We start from the raw sequence: 19,540 nt of genomic DNA, 5'->3' as shown, positions 1-19,540 counted from the left end.
CAAATCAAACTCCTTTTATTTGGATGTACAAAATATCATGTCAAAATCTGACTATTTTGAATGCTAACATCATTGTGCTGATATACCCTTCTTCATGAGTATTGTGAACCATGTGTTGGTTTACCTAATACCAGCAGTGTTACTTGTTACATATTACCTAATGAATGGCCTATTAAATTAAAATTTGCCTTTCTGCCTTGAGTCATATGAGAAGATGATGTTGCCACTTTTCTAGTGTGTATCACTTTGCCCCAACTCTCTTGCATCTCCGTTCCTTAGAGTAGATAAGACATTTATTAAATGAAATGATTTATCACCATTTTGCATGTTGAGTGCTTTAATTCCAAGATGAATCAAGCATGTTCTGGTTAGTACAGGTTGTGTCTGGATTTCTCATCACCCCAGTTTTTTGAGAGTATCATAGATGTTTGATAGAGCTAGACCAGAACTTCAAAGATTATTAAGCTAATGTTCTTTGTCCCAAATAATAATATTTCAGATGTTCATACTGTCCGATACTGGTGGCTTCTTGGTAGCTGACCCTTTACATTACCATCATTTTTACCCTGGAGACACCAGTCTGCAAAGTGATACTGTTCAACTTGCTTGAAGGCATTGGCATATATCTTCCTTGTCTTTTTGTTAATGACCTTCCCATCTCCCCACATCTCAGTTGTTCCCAGACCATTTTCTTAGCCTTGTTGCCTTTTATTTTTTGCTTGATAACTTGGTGGAATTTATTGCCATGGTACAGCAATGACTTCTGCTTACCCATTTTCACTGTCACTATGCTTTAGTATTTTTGTTGATGATTATTTTTCACTGTCTTGTGCATGCCTTTCTTGCTAGCACAATCCTATGTCATGCCGTTTTTTTAAACATTGTGATCATATGCTTTTTAGTGTCAGAGAAATAGTATTTTTGTGTTATAATGTGTATTCCCACCTCTTGCCATATTTCCTAAGTCCTGGTCCCAAATACTGGCAAAGTTCTTAATAAGTTGTTGTGTTTGCTTCCAGGATTGTTGAAAAGGCAGCTGGTGTTGAGAGGTGGCAAAGTTGAATCCAATTACAGAGCCCATTTACTACTTAAAAGAATCTTAATAACTGATAAACAATAGCAAACTCTGTCTGTACATAGGCAGTTTTATTGGCATTTTAGTTGACTAAGAATATGGTAACCAGAAAACTCAGTTCCTTACCAACAAGTGAAATGTGTTGTAAAATTGACTTTTTTCCAGTGGAAGAATTTAGCACTTGAAGGAGCAATTTACAATAGATAATAAGTAAAAATTATATGTTACTCCTAATTTAATGTGCATAGTACCGGCCTATTTAGTATTAAATAAATTTTATTTCTATTTTAACCAGGTGATTCTCATCTAAATGTTCAAGTTAGCAACTTTAAATCTGGAAAAGGAGATTCTACACTTCAGGGTGAGAGAAATTACATGTAACTTAAATTGAAGGCCCATCAAAATAGAAATTTATATACATATATCTTTCCTCACATGAATGACACAGAAGGAAAGAAAAAAGTCTTAAAATGATTTTTAATTACTAAAGTAACATAATCACGGTCCAGAGGTTTTGGAAAATAAATAAAAAGAAAAATCACTCCCACTTCTAACAATCTTTGGTATGTTCTAGTTTTTTTTCCCCCATATATAAAAACATTCAGTATTCGCTTATATGCTATTGTGATTCTTGCTTATGTCACTTAAGCTAGTAGAAAAGAAAGATTTTTCTTGGGCTTGGGTTTAATATAGCATATATGGGATAAAATGCTTGATGCTTGTATGTTTAAAAAAAAAAAAAAAAAAGCCTTAGTTCCTATAATTTTTTAACTGCTTCCTTGACAGTATCAAATATTTCACAATAAATGGACTATAAAGTTTTCATTGCTTTGTAAATAGAAAATATGTTGTATTTATTCATTTATGATAAAGACTGAATTAAGTAGTGTTTTCCCTGACCTGAAGACAAAAGTGTTGTAGTAAAATAAATTTGGAAATGAAAAACGTACCTTCTTGTTCACTTCTTGTTCAGGCCTTTTTTTTTTTTTTTTTTTTTTTTTTTTGAGACGGAGAGTTTTGGCCTTGTTTTTCGGGCTGGAGTGCAGTAGCGCAGTCTGGGCTCGCTGCAACTTCCTCATCCTGGGTGCAAGCAATTTTCCTGCCTCAGCCTCCTGAGTAGCTAGGATTTCAGGCACCCACTACCACGCCTGGCTAATTTTTCTATGTTTTAGTAGAGATGGGGTTTTGCCATGTTGGCCAAGCTGGTCTCAAACTCAAACTCCTGACCTTAGGTGATCCACCTACCTCAGCCTCCCAAAGTGCTGGGACAGGCATCACACTTTTTTTTTTTTTTTTTTTTTTTTTTTTTGAGATGGAGTTTTGCTTGTTGCCCAGTCTGGAGTACAGTGGCAGGATTTCAGCTCACTGCAACTTCCGCCTCCCAGGTTCAAGGAATTTTCCTGCCTCAGCCTCCCGAGTAGCTGGGATTACAGGCACTTGCCACCACGCCTTGCTAATTTTTGTGTTTTTAGTAGAGATGGGGTTTCATCATATTGGCCAGGCTGGTCTCGACCTCCTGACCTCAGGTGATCCGCCTGCCTCAGCCTTCCAAAGTGCTGGGATTACAGGTGTCAGCCACCACGCCCAACCTCATTTCAAGCTTTTCAGTGCTGGTTCTTAGCACTGTCAAAAAGCTTCCTTTATGCCCATGGTTCTCAACCCTGGCTACACATTAGTTATCCAAGAAGCTTTAAAAAACAACGTATACACACATATATATATATAAATAAATGTGTACTAATTTACACACACACCTATGTGTATTTGTGTGTGGGTACGTATACATACACCATACATACATAATGATACTTGGGCTCCACTACAAAGATTCTGATTTTAATTGGTCTGGGCTGAGGCTCCAGAGTCTGTTTTTAAGAAATTTTTTAGTTAATTTTAATGTGCAGCCAGGTTTTAGAATCATTGCTTGATACATAATGTAGTATGTGTAAATAATTAAGGAAAAAACATGTAACTAGGGGATGTCTTCATATTCTTAGTGGGTGAGTATTCAGAATATGTGTCATTTTCTGTTTGCTCTGTTGTACTTCCTTTGAGCAAGTCATTCTACTGTTAAAAACTTGTTAGTATATATGTTGTGTATAAGCCTCCTATTTTTAAATTAAAAAGGCAATTCTTGATGATCAAAGGATAGTAGGGGAAGTGAGTAATAAATATTAAAGTCAAGCAATCATAGAAATGTGGAAATATCCCAGTTTTAAGAAGTCATGTACCTATTTCTAATCTTCTTTTTTTTTTCTTTAAGTTTCTTCAGGATTGAATGAAAACCTTACTGTCAATGGAGGAGGCTGGAATGAAAAGTCTGTAAAACTCTCCTCACAGATCAGTGCAGGTGAGGAGAAGTGGAACTCTGTTTCACCTGCTTCTACAGGAAAGAGGAAAACTGAGCCATCTGCCTGGAGTCAAGACACTGGAGATGCTAATGCAAATGGAAAAGACTGGGGAAGGAGTTGGAGTGACCGTTCAATATTTTCTGGCATTGGTAAGAAGTGTTAAAAAAATTTAAGTTTATTTAAAATTACTAATCTTGCACATTTTTAATTTTTCAGAAATAGGGAAAACTATGAATAGAAAAATAAGTACTGCTCTGCAGAAATAATAGTAGTAATTAACTCATCTCACATCCTTTTTGTAGAGCAAGGTGGGAACTAAATAAATAACATTTATCATTTACTCTTTACATAGTGCTTTCACATACTTTATCACATTTGATTATCAATGTAGCTAACTGGTGTAAATTATGTATTCTTAGTGATGTGATACATGTAATGTGTGAGTAGAATTTTTTATTAATTTCAATAATTGTGTTGAGTCTAAATAAAAATAGTAAGTGGAAGTACAGTTGATAACATCCACTTACATTTTACCATCTGCAAAGTGGCCTATTTATAATTAAATTTTTCTTTGGATTTTGATAATAGAGACCAGTATTTGAGAAGTTTATTTCTGTTGAGAGCCATCAAGTTAAAAGCAACTTATTTTGTGAGTGTGTGTGTGCGTGTGTGTGTATTATAGAAAAGAAATTCACATTAAATGTGGGGAAACTGCAAAAAGATAAGGAAAATCCCACAGTTACCACTATGCCACCTAGTGACAACCACTGTTATTTATATTTCTCCTTCCTCCCTTTCTCCTGCCCTCCACTGTGTATAGTGGTGGGGGGGGGGTGCAGGGTGCAGTGGAGATGGAGTTTGGTTTGGTTTTTTTTGTTTGTTTTTTTTTGTTTGTTTGTTTGTTTTTTTGAGGTGGAGCCTCGCTCTGTCTCCCAGGCTGGAGTGCAGTGGCACAATCTCGGCTCACTGCAACCTCCGCCTCCTCAAGCGATCCTCCTACCTCAGCCTCCTGAGTAGCTGGGATTACAGATGTGTGCCACCACACCCAGCTAATTTTTGTATTTTTAGTAAAGATGGGGTTTTGCCATATAGGCCAGGCTGGTCTTGAACTCCTGATCTCAGGTAATCTGCCCACCTTGGCTTCCCAAAGTGCTTGGATTTTAGGCATGAGCCATCACACCCAGCCTATAGTTTTGCTTTAATATTTTTGTTTTTGATACAACTAAAATTGGATATGCATGTTTATGTCTCCCCAAGTCCCCACTTAACATTGTAACATAAACATTTTCCTTACTTTTTGTAAGTATATTTAATGGCCCTATAATCTAAGGATAGTATAATTTACTTAACTATTCCCATATTATTTAAGAAGTAATTTTCCTTTTTTTAACCATTGTAGATAATGTTGCACTGAATATATTTGGGGTTGTTGTTGTTTTTAAGAAGGAGTCTCACTCGTTGCCCAGGCTGGAGTGCAGTGGCATGATTTCAGCTCACTATAACCTCCACCTCCTAGGTTCAAGCATTTCTCGTGCCTCAGCCACCCCAGTAGCTGGGATTACAGGTGCACATCACCACACCCAGCTAATTTTTGTGTTTTTTTAATAGAGATGGGGTTTCACCATGTTGGCCAGACGGGACTTGAACTCCTGACCTCAAGTGATCTTCCTGCCTTGGCCTCTCAAAGTGCTGGGATTGCAAGCATGAGCCTCCACTCCTGGCCATGTTTTGCAGTTATTAAGGACAGTGTCTTGTGAGTGATATTGGATTAAAGGGAACATGAATGTTTATAATGCTCTACTAATAATGCCTAAGTATTTTCAGAGAGAGTTGTTCTAATTTATACTCAAAGCATTAGTGTAAGCACCCATTTATCTTATGCTTACCAAGGTTGGGATTTTTTTTTTCCACCTTTTCTAATTTGGTAAGCAAAAAGTACATAAATTATTTCAGTTAACTTGGTAATATCACTAATGAGATTGAATGTTTTTCCACAAATTTCTTGGTCATTTCTTTTTTTTTTTGGAGACGGAGTCTCACTGTATCACCCAGCTGGAGTGCAGTGGCATGATCTCAGCTCACTGCACCTTTGCCTCTCAGGTTCAAGCAATTCTCCTGCCTCACCCTTCTAAGTAACTGGGATTATAGGTGCCTGTCACCATGCCTGGCTAATTTTTATATTTTTAGTATAGGCAGGGTTTCATCATATTGGCCAGGCTGGCCTCGAACTCCTGACCTCATGATCCACCCATCTTAGTCTCCCAAAGTGCTGGGATTATATGCGTGAGCCTCCATGCCCGGCCCTTTCTTGGTCATTTCTATTTCTTTTATGAATTGTCTGTTAATGTTATTTTCCCGTTTGTCTAATGAGCTCTTCATGGTTTTTTGGCTTTTGTTTTTGTTTTTTAATTTTTTGAGGCAGGATCTCACTCTGTTGCCCAGGCTAGAGTGCAGTGGTGTGGTCATAGCTCACTGCAGCCTTAACTTCCAGGGTTCAAATGATCTTTCCACCTTAGCCTCTTGAGTAGCTGTGACCACAGGCATGTGCCACCATGCGTAAAGGCTAATTAAAGGCTAACTTTGGTATTTTTTGTAGAGACGCAGTTTCACTATGTTGCCCTAGCTGGTCCCAAACTCCTGGGTTAAGTGATCCACCCACCTTGGCTTCTCAAAGTGCTGGGATTACAGATGTGGACCACCATGTCTGCCTACTATTTTATTTTTTTAATCTATTTTTTTAAACTTTCTTGTACATTAAACATTCGATTTTTTTCTGTTGTGCTTATTGCATATATTTTTTGTTTATCTCTTCTAATTTGGGAGACCAGTAGACACTAGAAACTTTTTAGTATGTAAGTAGAAAAATATTTCTTCTTATGTTATTAGCTGTTTCTGTCACTTTTTTTTTTTTTAGGACAGAATTTCACTCTTGTTGCCCAGCCTGGAGTGCAATGGTGCAATGTTGGCTCACTGCAACCTTCGCCTCCTGGGTTCAAGTGATTCTTCTGCCTCAACCTCCCGAGTAGCTGGGATTATAGGCATGTGCCACCACGCTCAGCTAATTTTGTATTTTTAGTAGAGACGGGTTTCTCCATGTTAGTCAGGCTGGTCTCAAACTCCCGACCACTAGAAACTTTTTACTAAGTAGAAAAATACTCTTTTCCTTTGTTACTAGCTGTTTCTGTCACTTTTTTTTTTTTTTTTTTTTTTTTGAGATGGAGTTTCACTCTTATTGCCTAGGCTGGAGTACGATGGTGAAGTCTTGGCTCACTACAACCTCCGCCTCCCGGGTTCAAGCAATTCTCCTGCCTCAGCCTCCTGAGTAGCTGGGATTACAGGCATGTGCCACCATGCCTGGCTAATTTTGCATTTTTAGTAGAGATGGCATTTTTCCACGTTGGTCAGTCTGTTCTCAAACTCCCAAACTCAAGTGATCTGCCTGCCTCGGCCTCCTAGAGTGCTGGAATTACAGACGTGAGCCTCCGCATCTGGCTCTACTTTTTTAAAACCTAACACTGTCAAAAATCAAACTCTAGATCATTTACTAATATTGTACCTAAGGTTACTCTTCTTTCCTCCTCATTGTATTGAAAAATTGTATAGAGTTATCAAAATTTGTTTGAAAGAGGCATTCTCTTGGCTGGGTGTGGTGGCTCATGCCTGTAATCCTAGCACTTTGAGGGGGTCGAGGCAGGTAGATTTCCTGAACTCAGGAGTTCAAGACCAACCTGAGCAACATGGTGAAACCCCATCTCTACTAAAATCCAAAAATGTGCCAGGCATGGTGGCACGTGCCTGTAATCCAGCTACTCAGGAGGCTGAGACAGGAATTGCTTGAACCTGGAAGGCAGAGGTGGCAGTGAGCCAAGATTGTGCCACTGCACTCCATTCTGGCAACAGAGCAAGACTCTGTCTCAAAAAAGAAAAAAGAAAGAAAGAAAGAAAAAAAGGCATTCCTAAATTCCCACTCCCATTTTCAGCAGAGAAGAAAGCATTAATTTCTATGCTATAAGGCATCCTTTCATATTTGGTAAAAGAAATGGTTGAATTGTATGGAGTAATGTTAGGAACTGTGTGACCTTTGGGGATATTTACAATTTACTTTTTTTTTTTTTTTTTTTTTTTTGAGATGGAGTCTCTTTCTATAGCCCAGGCTGGAGTACGGTGGAGCAATCTCAGCTCATCGCAGCCTCCGCCTCCCAGGTCCCGGTTCAAGTGATTCTCCTGCCTCAGCCTCCCAAGTAGCTGGGATTATAGGCATGTTATACCTATACCATTATACCATGCCCAGCTAATTTTTACATTTTTAGTAGAGGTGGGGTTTCACCATGTTGGCCAGGCTGATGTTGAACTCCTGACCTCGTGATCTACCTGCCTCGTCCTCCCAAAGTACTGGCATTACAGGTGTGAGCCACTGCTCCTGGCCTGCAATTTACTTATAAAAAGCTATGTAACATTTCATAATTAGGACATAAATTAGATGGTATTTACTTAATGTTGTTATAGATAAAATTAAACAGCAAATTAGAGTTCCTGCCTAGATAGAATAGGACCTTTATTGAGATTGAAAGGGAACTATATTAAATAGGTTTCTAATTGGTTACAGAGAAGAGACAGATGTGACTTGTCCCATGGAGGTTTATGTTCTTTAAAATAAGAAAGAAATGTCTTAAAATTATTGAGAATGTAGCATGGTATACAGTAATGAACAGGAACTTATTCAGACAGATCTATTAGATATAGATGTCTGTTATTCTATATGATAGCTTTTATGGACATTCAGGCTAGTTATTTAACATGTATGAACCTCAAACTTAAGTAATTATGAGAATTCATTGTAATGAAATCAAGTACCAAGTTCAGTGCTATCCCAAAGTAGTTGCTTAATTATGATAGATAACAATGCAGCTTGGTATAGTGGAAAAGAGCATAGGCTTTGGGAATTGACTTAAGTTGTAATCATGGCTCAGCTGTTTTCTGTCTGTCAGCAAGTCACTTAATTGCTCCAAAACTGCCTAGCAAAGTTGCTGTAAGGATTACAAGTGGTTGGTGTAAGGGGTCCAGCTACATAATAAATATCCAGTAAATAGTAGCTGTTGCTATATTAAGTGGTTCTAATTTCTAAGGTTATCTTGATAAATACTGTTATCATAGTTTTAAATCTTTACATATCTTTCAAGTCTCATTGCAAATTGAAGGTTCCAAGTGACATTCTTTATTTTAACAGCTGCTTGGTCTAGTGTGGATAGGGGAATGAATACCTCTGAACAGAATTCTGCTTCTTTTGCATCTCTCACACTTAACTCTGCTGTTTCTGGTATGTGAAAACAGTCTTTTGTTCAGCTAACAAAAACATTTGTTTAATTTTAGTATTTGTTATTTGAAGAACTAATCAACATCAAGTACTGATATCAATATAAATAGCAGCTATTATAAAATGGCAAAGGCCTTTACAACTGGGAGAGAAGACCTAAATTCTTGTGTGCAAATGACTTAATTCCCATCTCTAGAGGTGTAAGGATTCTGTGGCCTGAGATCACTGACAGTGTTTTGGCGCACAGACAAATACACATGCAAGGCCTTCCCTTCAGGTTCATAGTCTTCTGTTGTTAATGTAGTCCTACCATACTTTTAGTTACAATTTGACATTTTACTTCTGTTCACTGTTACTCATCATGAGTTTAAAACTAACCCTTTCAGGTTATGGATTCCCACATATTAACTCCTCAGTATTTACTGATTTATAAAATACATGATTACTAATAAACTGCTGTCAATTTTGCATTACAGAAATGGATATATGTTTTATTAATCATATAGAAACTTTATGCATTTAACAAATATTACACAAATGTGGGAGGCCAGGTGTAGTGGCTCATGTCTATAATCCCAGCATGTAGGGAGGCTGAGGTGGGAGAATCACTTTGAGCTTTGGAGTTCGAGACAAGCCTGGGCAACTACTTCACTACATAAAGTTAAAAAAAAAATTAGCCAGGCATGGTGGTATTTGCCTGTGGTCCCAGCTACTCAAGAGGCTATAGTGGGAGGATTTCTCTAGTCCAGTAGGCTGAAGCTGCAGTGAGCCATGATAGCACCACTGCACTCCAGACTGGGTGACAGAGTAAGACTCTGTCTCAAAATTGTGTGTGTGTGTGTGTGTGTGTATGTGCGTGTGTGTGTAAAATATGGGAGACATTGTTTAGTTTGCAGTGCTTGGTTCACACTGGAATTCATGGACCTAGATGGCTAATTTTGTAGTTCCACAGTGTCTGGAATCACTAAACTAGAAAGGGGGTCAGTGAACATTTTATATAAAGGGACAGATAGTAGATGTTTTAGGGATTGTGGGCCATGCAGCCTCTGTTGCAATTACTCAACTCTGCCGTTATAACAAGAATGCAGCCTGAGACAGTAAGTAAATGGCTGTGTCTGGTTCAAAATACTATTCTTTTGATTTTTTTTTTTTTTGAGACAAGAGTCTTGCTCTGTCACCAGGCTGAAGTGCAGTGACTCGATCTAGGCTCACTGCAACCTCTGCCTCCTGGGGTTCAAGCAATTCTCCTGCGTCAGCTTTCCAGGTAGCTGGGACTACAGGTGCACTACAATGTCCAGCTAGTTTTTTGTATTTTTAGTAGAGATGGACTTTCAACGTGTTAGCCAGAAAGGTCTCGATCTCTTGACCTTGTGATCCACCTGCCTCGGCCTCCCGAAGTGCTGGGATTACAGGCATGAACCACTGCACCTGGCCTGATATTTTTTAACCATTTAAAAATATGAAAATGATTCTTGGTTCATGGGCCATATAAAAACCAGATGGTTGGGGATTTGGTCTACGAGTCATAGTTTTCCAAACTCTGGTCTTGTAGACCACATTTTGGTTCCAGAAGTACAAGTTCGCTGCTTCCTCATTTGGTGACTGTACAACACAAATGCTGTTCCCTTCTTGTATTCAGAGAAAGTAGTGTGGGCTGCTAAAGAAATAGCACCAGTGTTACCATACTGCTTCTAAGCAACTAATATATTAATTATATGTGAATTTTATAGGATTACTCTGTTTAAGTTTACATTAAAATATATATATTAAACATATATGGAGAGAGAGTATATATCAAGCAGTTAATATGTTAACGGAATGCTGGTAAGATCATCTGTAACCAAGAAGAAATTTATAAATTAGTAAGGACTCTCGTGGAAGGATGTGATTATATGTAAGACTTTTAAACCAAACAAGTATCTTTTCTTCCTAATCATTTCTTTTTATAGTGGCTCTGAATCCAAAATATATATATCAGAGTCATCCCAGGACTCCAGGACACATGTAAATTCTAATTCAGAAGAGGTGTTTGTGCGTGTGCACACCTGATAGAGAACCACTGCATTACATTTACATCCTAAAATGAATTTATAAAGCAAGGGGTTTTGACCTGGCATCAGTGAACTCATATGCCCCCCAAAACTACGTATATGTAAAATTTTTTGTTAAGCTCTAGACAGCAGGCTACCACAGCTTTCATCAGGTTCCTAAAAGACTATGTGAACCCACTCTCACCCAGCCTACTCCACTCACCTGAGAAAAAGCAAAAACAGACAAAACTCACAAGATACTATTTTCTTTAAATGTACTTGAACTTAGTCTCTAGATCTCCTGTAATTCTCTTGTCTCTTTAGCTTCTCTCTGCTTCATCTCTTTAGATAATTAACTATTTATTTAACGTTTCTTAACCAAAAGATTCTAGCTAACTCAGACATTTTCTAGTTCTCTCTTTCAGGGTTCTGAAGATACATAGTTCTGAAACAGCCAGGACTAAAATGATCAATGGCAGAGATTTCTATTGTGTTTTATTTTCCATTAAGAAGAAGGAAAAAACAACTTTTTTTGACTTCTTGAAATTTTTAGGCAGAGCATAGTGGCTTATGCCTGTAATCCTAGCACTTTGGGAGGCCGAGGCAGGAGGATCACTGGAGGCCAGAAGTTCAGGACCAGCCTGGGCAACACAGGGAGACCCTATCTCTACAAAAAAATTTTGAAAACTAAGCCAGGAGACTAGGCATAGGAGCTCATGCCTTTAATCCCAGCACTTTGGGAGGCTGAGGCAGGAGGATCACTTAAGCCTAGAAGTTCAAGACCAGCCTAGGCAACGTGGTGAAACCCCATCTCTACAAAAAATACAAAAATTAGCTGGGCATAATGTGTACCTGTGGTTCCATCTACTTGGGAGGCTGAGGTAGGTGGATTGCTTGAGCCCAAGAGGCAGAGATTGCAGTGAGCTGAGATTGTGTCACTACACTCCAGCCTGGGCAACAAAGCGAGACTCTATCTCGAAAAAAGAAAAAAAGCCCAGCATGGTGGGGCAAGCCTGTGGTTCCAGCTGCCTGAGAGACTGAGGTAGGAGGATCTCTTGAGCCTGCGAGGTTGAGGCTGCAGTGAGCCATGATCATACCACTGCACTCCAGCCTGCATGACAGAGTGAGACCCTGTCTCAAAAAAAAAAAAAAGAAAAAAAAGAAATTTATAGGTAACCAGTTGACATAAAATACAGAATACAAAATCTAATGGATTGGTGCTAGGGAAAATATATATTTCTGATCAGTGAATTAGATCAAGTGATTATCATAGGTAATCTAAAATTACCCTCAATTCTACTTTCCTTTTAACTTACTCTTTTTCTAATGTCTGAATTTTTCCTTTTAGGAGATATTTTTAAAATAAAGTCTCCATGTCAAAGTATAGAACTATTGTTATGAAACATCATTAGGAAATTCCATTTTTAATTTTATTGCATTCGTTTTTCATTTAAGGGTCTACTGCTGAGCCAGTTTCTCAGTCTACCACTTCTGATTATCAGTGGGATGTTAGCCGTAATCAACCCTATATCGATGATGAATGGTCTGGGTTAAGTATGTCCTTTTAAAAATTATCAGTTATTTTTTTCAAAATTTTCTTTCTAGCACCCTGAATTCATGCTTTATGTTTTAATTTTAATTCTGATTTCTCACCTTTAAAGGTCATAAGAATATAATTTAATACCAAATGTACTACTTGAAACCTGATTATTGAATACCTGTAAAATTAAAACTAAATTATCATAATTGAGGCAATATTCAAATGTAAAGTTTTCTTCTAGTTGCTCTGTAGTATTTCTAGTTTTTAAATTTTTTGCTTTAAATAAATGTTTGTTTCTCTTCCTAGGTAGTATAATAAACTGAATTCAATATACAGGAATGGCTTTGTATTTGTGAAGTATACACACATTTTTGTGCTGGTAGAAAACCACGTTCTTAACCCAGTTGCCAGTAGAAGTTTAGTTAAAGGAAGAGTCGTTTTAAAAAAGGAAGAATATGGTTTGTATGTTCAGAAAGCTCATGCTGTCTTCATTTTTAAAAAATATATGAGGTTTTTTTCCTCACAACCCCAAATCTCAAAATTTACTTTCTGTAAATTTTTATTTCACATTCTTTTTTACTATTTACTATTTTCTGTTAGCATGTATATGTTCCCTGTGAGGTTTTCCACCATTTTTAAGCATATGTTTTGCTTCTCCAAGTAGAGAACCCTCTGAAAATGGGGACTAGCACTCTTTTATACACACAGGACCTAGTGCAGGCCCTTAAAAATGGGTGCTCATAGTAATAATAATGACAGTAAAAGTAAACACTGGACTATGTACCAGACACTGGTTTTAGTCTTTTGGATTTTATTATCTCATTTAATGTTTAAACATTTCTGTGTGGTAAGTATTACTTGTTTTTACACTTTTCTGATGAAAAAGCTGTGACAAGAGTAAATTTTCTAGCTTTCTCCAGGTCACACAGTTAGTTAAATGGGAGGAGGGTGGTAATTCAAACCTTGCTAGTCTGGCTCCAGAGTTCATCCTCTTAACACCTATCAGCCTTGGTGATGATAGTAATCATCCAGGTCAGCTGGCAACACAGTGTTTAAAGCACAGTTCTTAGGCTGGGCGCGGTGGCTCAAGCCTGTAATCCCAGCACTTTGGGAGGCCGAGGCGGGTGGATCACGAGGTCAAGAGATCGAGACCATCCTGGTCAACATGGTGAAACCCCGTCTCTACTAAAAATAAAAAAAACATTAGCTGGGCATGGTGGCGCGTGCCTGTAATCCCAGCTACTCAGGAGGCTGAGGCAGGAGAATTGCCTGAACCCAGGAGGCGGAGGTTGCGGTGAGCCGAGATCGCGCCATTGCACTCCAGCCTGGGTAACAAGAGCGAAACTCCGTCTCCAAAAAAAAAAAAAAAAAAAAAAAAAAAAAAACACAGTTCTTACAGATTAAGGGAGATGAGGGGAGAAAGATCAGGGAGAACCATATTTTAAAATGCCATGCCTTGAATTGGTGCCTAAAGATTAGGGAGTTGGCGGTTTTTAGACAGTAAATGTGAATTTTAGTCCTGACTCTGAAATGTCGTACTGCATATGGTTCGACTTTGTCACTTATCTGGGAGCTGTAAAATTGAGCAAATAACCTGTCATATCTATTTTCATAGGTTGTTGTGAGGTTTTAATGAGTTAATGGGTGAACATGAAAGCTCAGTAAATTACAGTCATCTCTCAGTATCCATGGGGGCTTGATTCCAGGACCCACCTCAGATACCAAAATCCACAGATGTTGAAGTCCCCTATTATAAAATGGCATAGTATTTGCATATAACCCGCCTAAGATTACTTATAGTACCGAATGCAGCGGTACTATAGTATTATACTGTATTGTTTAGGGAATAATGACAAGAAAGAAAAAGTCTCTACATATTCAGTACAGGCACAATTCATTCATTTTTTTCCCCCGAACATTTTTGAATCCACAAATGGAAAACCCATGAATACGCAGGGCTATGTGTGAAGTATTTAAATCCAAGGTTTTACAAGGATGTGAAAGCACTATTTTGGGGAAAAAACAGTGTATCTGTGCTTTAGGAAGAATTACCAGCTATATGCAGAATAGAATTGAGGAGTGATTATAACGATGATAGGAGTGACTATAGGAAAATAGCAGTAAGGTATCTTGGGCTGCTGTGGGTTGGGGCAGAGGAAAATTGAATGGTTAGGTCTCTAGGCTTTCCTGCTTGGACAGAGTAGCTCCACTTATTTTATCCATATTAAGATAACTTTGAATATGAAAAACATGATTGGCTGCCAAGATAAAAGATTTTTAAAACATGTATCCATAGGATTCTGTACTTAATCAAAGTAATGTGTATCAGAAACACCATCTTCCTCGAGCTTGTTATGCTGTATTAGATCCAGAGTTTCTCTTTAACATTTTCTTGGTAAATTTTATTTTCTGTGTCACCATCTTTAATACAGCTGTTTTTTTTGGTGCTCAGTGAATTTAATTATTACTTCTGAATTTCTAAAATGAATGATTTAGTATTTGAGATTACTAATCCACGAAGTATATTACATTAGATTTACATTTACAGTATAATATAATTAATATATTGACCCTCTGGTTTGAAGACATATGTTAATTTATTACTGTCTTGAACATAAAAGAACAGCATCATTGTAACCCATGTAAAAAGTCAGATGTTGAATAAAACTTTTTCTTGGCATACAGGAGTTAATGAATTAGCTATAGTGTAACAGAGTGGTTGAGAGCATGAGCTTTCAGGACAGACTACCTGGGTTTCAGTCTTAACTTCCTTGCCATTGCCCTTATGCTGGTTACATGATTATTCTATGCCTCAATTTTCTCATCTGTAAAAATAGTAATTCCTCCCCAACAGTACAGATGAGAATATTAAATTGAGTTAATACATGTAAAGCACTTAGAACACCGCCTCACATGTAGTAAGTATCCAGTAAATGCTGCTGTTGGTATCCTTCTAGTGGCAAAATTAGTCTACCCAATGTGGTTAACTAATATCGTCTGTTAAAACACTAGAGAATGTCTTTCTAACATAATTGTTTTCTTTTGTTAAAAAGTTATTAAAGTTGGGCCGGGCGCGGTGGCTCAAGCCTGTAATCCCAGCACTTTGGGAGGCCGAGGCGGGTGGATCACGAGGTCAAGAGATCGAGACCATCCTGGTCAACATGGTGAAACCCCGTCTCTACTAAAAATACAAAAAATTAGCTGGGCATGGTGGCGCGTGCCTGTAATCCCAGCTACTCAGGAGGCTGAGGCAGGAGAATTGCCTGAACCCAGGAGGCGGAGGTTGCGGTGAGCCGAGATCGCGCCATTGCACTCCAGCCTGGGTAACAAGAGTGAAACTCCGTCTCAAAAAAAAAAAAAGTTATTAAAGTTTACCATGAATTAAGTTCTGACAAGAAACAGCTGACAACCAAATAAAGGCCAGCAATGAGATGCTTAAACGTAAAACATTATTTCACAAGCAAATTAAATGGAGAGACAAATTCCTTACCCTGTTGTAAAGAAAACCAGTATAGCTCTTTAAAAAGACATTGGCAGACTAATGGAAAACTTTAGCGATGAGAAATAATTTATAATTGGAGCAAACTATACTGTAAATCTTTTTTTTTTTTTTTTTTTTTTGAAGACAGGGTTTGCTTTTTTTTCCCCGGCTGGAGGGCAATGGCACGATCTCGGCTCACCGCAACCTCCGCCTCCCGGGTTCAGGCAATTCTCCTGCCTCAGCCTCCTGAGTAGCTGGGATTACAGGCACGCGCCATCATGCCCAGCTAATTTTTTGTATTTTTAGTAGAGACGGGGTTTCACCATGTTGATCAAGCTAGTCTGGAACTCTTGACCTCGTGATCCACCCGCCTCTGCCTCCCACAGTGCTGGGATTACAGGCTTGAGCCACCGCGCCCGGCCTACTGTAAATCATTTTTAAGGGAACTATGTCTGAGAAGTTTTTTGGCGGCCAGGCGCAGTGGCTCATGCCTGTAATCCCAGCACTTTGGGAGGCTAAGACAGGTGGATCACGAGGTCAAGAGTTCCAGACTAGCTTGATCAACATGGTGAAACCCTGTCTCTCCTAAAAATTCAAAAATTAGCCAGGCATGGTGGTGCGTGCCTGTAATCCCAGCTACTAAGGAGGCTGAGGCAGGAGAATTGCTTGAACCCGGGAGGCAGAGGTTGCAGTGAGCCAAGATCACACCACTGCACTCCAGCCTGGGCAACAGAGCTACACCAGTCTCAAAAAAGATTTTTGGTATATTAGGCCTATGAATCTTAAGAATTAGTTCCTCAGGCTGGTGCCATGGCTCACACTTGTAATCTCAGCACTTTGGGAAGCCAAGGTGCAAGGATGTCTTGAGCCCACATTTTCAAGACCAGCCTAGGCAACATAGTGAGACCCCCATCTCTATTAAAAAAAAAAAAAAAAAGGAAAATAGAAAAAACTAGCTGGGCATGGTACCCATGCCTGTAGTCCCAGCTACTCAGGAGGCTAAAGTGAAGAATCACTTGAACCTGAGAAGTGGGGGCTACAGTGCCCTATGATCTTGCCACTGCACTCCAGCCTGGGCAATAGAGCAAGACCCTGTCAAAAATAAAAAATAATTTTACTAAGGATTTTACTCGGTTTTTTATCCACCTGCCACCACCTGTATTAAGAAAATGGGTGATATGTTGGTATATTGCCCATTCAATTGACTAAACCTTTTTCTACTTGATAGTTTCTTTTCTGGCAAGAAGTCTTAGAGACATGGCTTATGGACAGCAGTTTTCTAAATCTAGGTTTCTTATCTGTGAGATTTAAGCAAAGCCAATGATAACTTGGCATATGAACCTACTAAAAGTGTTATTAATGAATGCTTGGTATAAGATGGGTAGTTGGTTCCAGGCATCTACTAGATTGAAGTGTATCTCACATATGAAGTATATCTTACTGAGAGTTTCATCAGAATTGTGAGAAATAAATTTTTAGCTATACATGCCTTATAGATTAGAAACGTTTTAATATCAGTGATAATAAAAACAATAACTACCACTTATTGAGCACTTACTGCATTGCCATGAATTGCTTTACATGCATTTCATATAATCCTCTCAGCAATTCTGTGAAGTTGATAATAGAGCCCATTAAGAAACTTGACCAGGCTGAGCAAGGTGGCTCAGGCCTGTAATCCCAGCACTTTGGGAGGTCAGGGCGGGCAGATCACAAGGTCAAGAGATCGAGACCATCTTGGCCAACATGGTGAAATCCCCTCTCTACTAAAACATAGACTGGGCGTGGTAGCGCACACCTGTAGTCCCAGCTACTCGGGAGGCTGAGGCAGAAGAATCACTTGAACCTGGGAGGTGGAGGTTGCAGTGAGCTGAGATGGCGCCATTGCACTCCAACCTGGCAATAGAGTGAGATTTCATCTCAAAAAAGAAAACCAAAAACATAAAAGAAACTTGACCAAAATCACCTTGTTATTAAGTGGTAGAACAGTATTCAAATGTGCATTTGTTTGACGTGAAGGCCTGTGCTCTTCACGTCTGTGTTACTGTGTAATACTGATTCCAGATACCTGCTCTTTGTGGTGAATTTAGAAATACAGGAAGGGACTTCCTTTTTTGTAACACATTTCACACTTGTAATCACCTGTTCCATGTTTTTCCTCCAATAGACTATAAATTCTTACTTATGTTGTCCCTCCCCGTCCTCTGCTAGCTTACTTTTTTCTGTTTCCAGAAAAAATGGCAGAATCTATTACTCTGTATTTAATTGTTATACTTACCTATCTTCACCCCTGAATAGACAGACTGTGAGCTGCACATGCGGGGGGATTCTGTGTTACTTATTTTTGTATCACTAGTACCTGCCTAGCTCAAGTTCTAGTATATAGTAAGTGCTTAATAAAGGATTGAATAGACATAATTCCACTATTAAAACATATTTATTATTCCAACCTAGGCAATATGATGATACCTTATCTCTACAAAAAATGCAAAAATTAGGCACGGTGGCACATGCCTGTGGTCCCAGATGCTCGGGAGCTTGAGGCAGAAGGATCACTTGAGTCCCAGGAGGTTAAGGCTGCAGTGAACTATGATTATAGCACTGCATTCCAGCATGGGTGACAGAATAAGACCCTCTCTCTTAAATTACATATGTGTGTGTATATATATATATATATGTAAAATATAAGAGACAAAAGAAAATAAGACATTATATATATATGTATGTTTTTTATATATAATGTTTTATTTATATATCTATATAATGATTTATTTTCTTTTGCCCCTTCCTCATATAAATTTGAGATCATACTGTGTAGATAATTTTGTCTATGTTTTTTTTCTGTGAGCATTTTCCCAGATTGTTACATATTCTTCCAGAACATAGGTTTTAAAACCTTCATAAAAATATATTATACCTTCCTGTTAAAAAAAATAAGAGAGTTCACCTGGAAAAATAATAGCAAAAAAATGAAAATAATGCAAAAAGATTTGTCCTTCTAGATACAAAAAATGTGTTACAGAGTTATGTATAGCACTATCCCAGGAATAGATCAGTGGAATAGAATAGAAATTCCAGAAACAGACTGAAGTGCATATAAAAGAAAGAATTGAATAAAGCCGGGTGTAGTGGCTCATGCCTATAATCCCAGCACTTTGGGAGGCCAAGGCAGGCGGATCACAAGTCAAGAGTTCATGACCAGCCTGGCCAACGTGGTGAAACTCTGTCTCTACTAAGAATACAAAAATTGCCTGGGTGTGGTGGCATGTGCCTGTAATCTCAACTGCTTGGGAGGCTGAGGCAGGAGAATAGCTTGAACTCGGGAGGCGGAGGTTGCAGTGAGCCAAGATTGCACCACTGCGCTCCAGCCTGGGGGGCAGAGCAAGACTCCATCTCAGGGGCGCTGGAGGGGGGAAGAATTGAGTATATGATAAGAGTAGCGTTACGTATTAGTGGGAAATGATTGGATTTTTCAGTTAAGCAATGTTGGGACCAGTTGTTAACCATTTGGAAATAAAACCTAACCTTTGTCATCTTAAACCATTGTAAATTAAACCTGACTATAAGTAGATTTACAGGAACATATATAGGATGTGCAGGGAAAGAAGTGAATAATTAATTTTGAGAGCTACTTATTTAACCTGGGTAGAGACAAAGACTGTTTTTTCCTTTTAGGATAAGTCAGTGATAGCTTTCTAAAGGAGTTAAAAATTCATTACCTTCTTTTTTTTTTTTTTTTTTTTTTTTTT

At 38.4% G+C, this 19,540-nt stretch overlaps 1 protein-coding gene across 4 annotated transcripts in view; it reads left to right on the top strand.

Moving 5' to 3' along the window:
• The window catches only part of MTDH (metadherin), a 74,954-nt gene that overhangs the window by 34,865 nt on the left and 20,549 nt on the right, over nt 1-19,540 (top strand). Inside the window, exons 5-8 of one of the 4 annotated variants that reach the window (XM_032248499.1) lie at nt 1,371-1,436; nt 3,339-3,575; nt 8,654-8,743; nt 12,226-12,324. In XM_032248499.1, coding sequence (XP_032104390.1) covers nt 1,371-1,436; nt 3,339-3,575; nt 8,654-8,743; nt 12,226-12,324 — 492 coding nt within the window. The remainder of the gene's footprint in view (nt 1-1,370; nt 1,437-3,338; nt 3,576-8,653; nt 8,744-12,225; nt 12,325-19,540) is intronic. The other 3 variants (XM_032248510.1, XM_032248517.1, XM_032248518.1) reach the window with 3 other exon arrangements.

This window comes from Sapajus apella, unplaced genomic scaffold, assembly GCF_009761245.1.
Source record: "Sapajus apella isolate SASKATOON/1434 unplaced genomic scaffold, GSC_monkey_1.0 scaffold3, whole genome shotgun sequence".
NCBI lineage: Eukaryota > Metazoa > Chordata > Mammalia > Primates > Cebidae > Sapajus > Sapajus apella.
The sequence above is the reverse complement of the archived record's forward strand: the minus strand, read 5'-3'. Positions and strand labels throughout refer to the sequence as shown.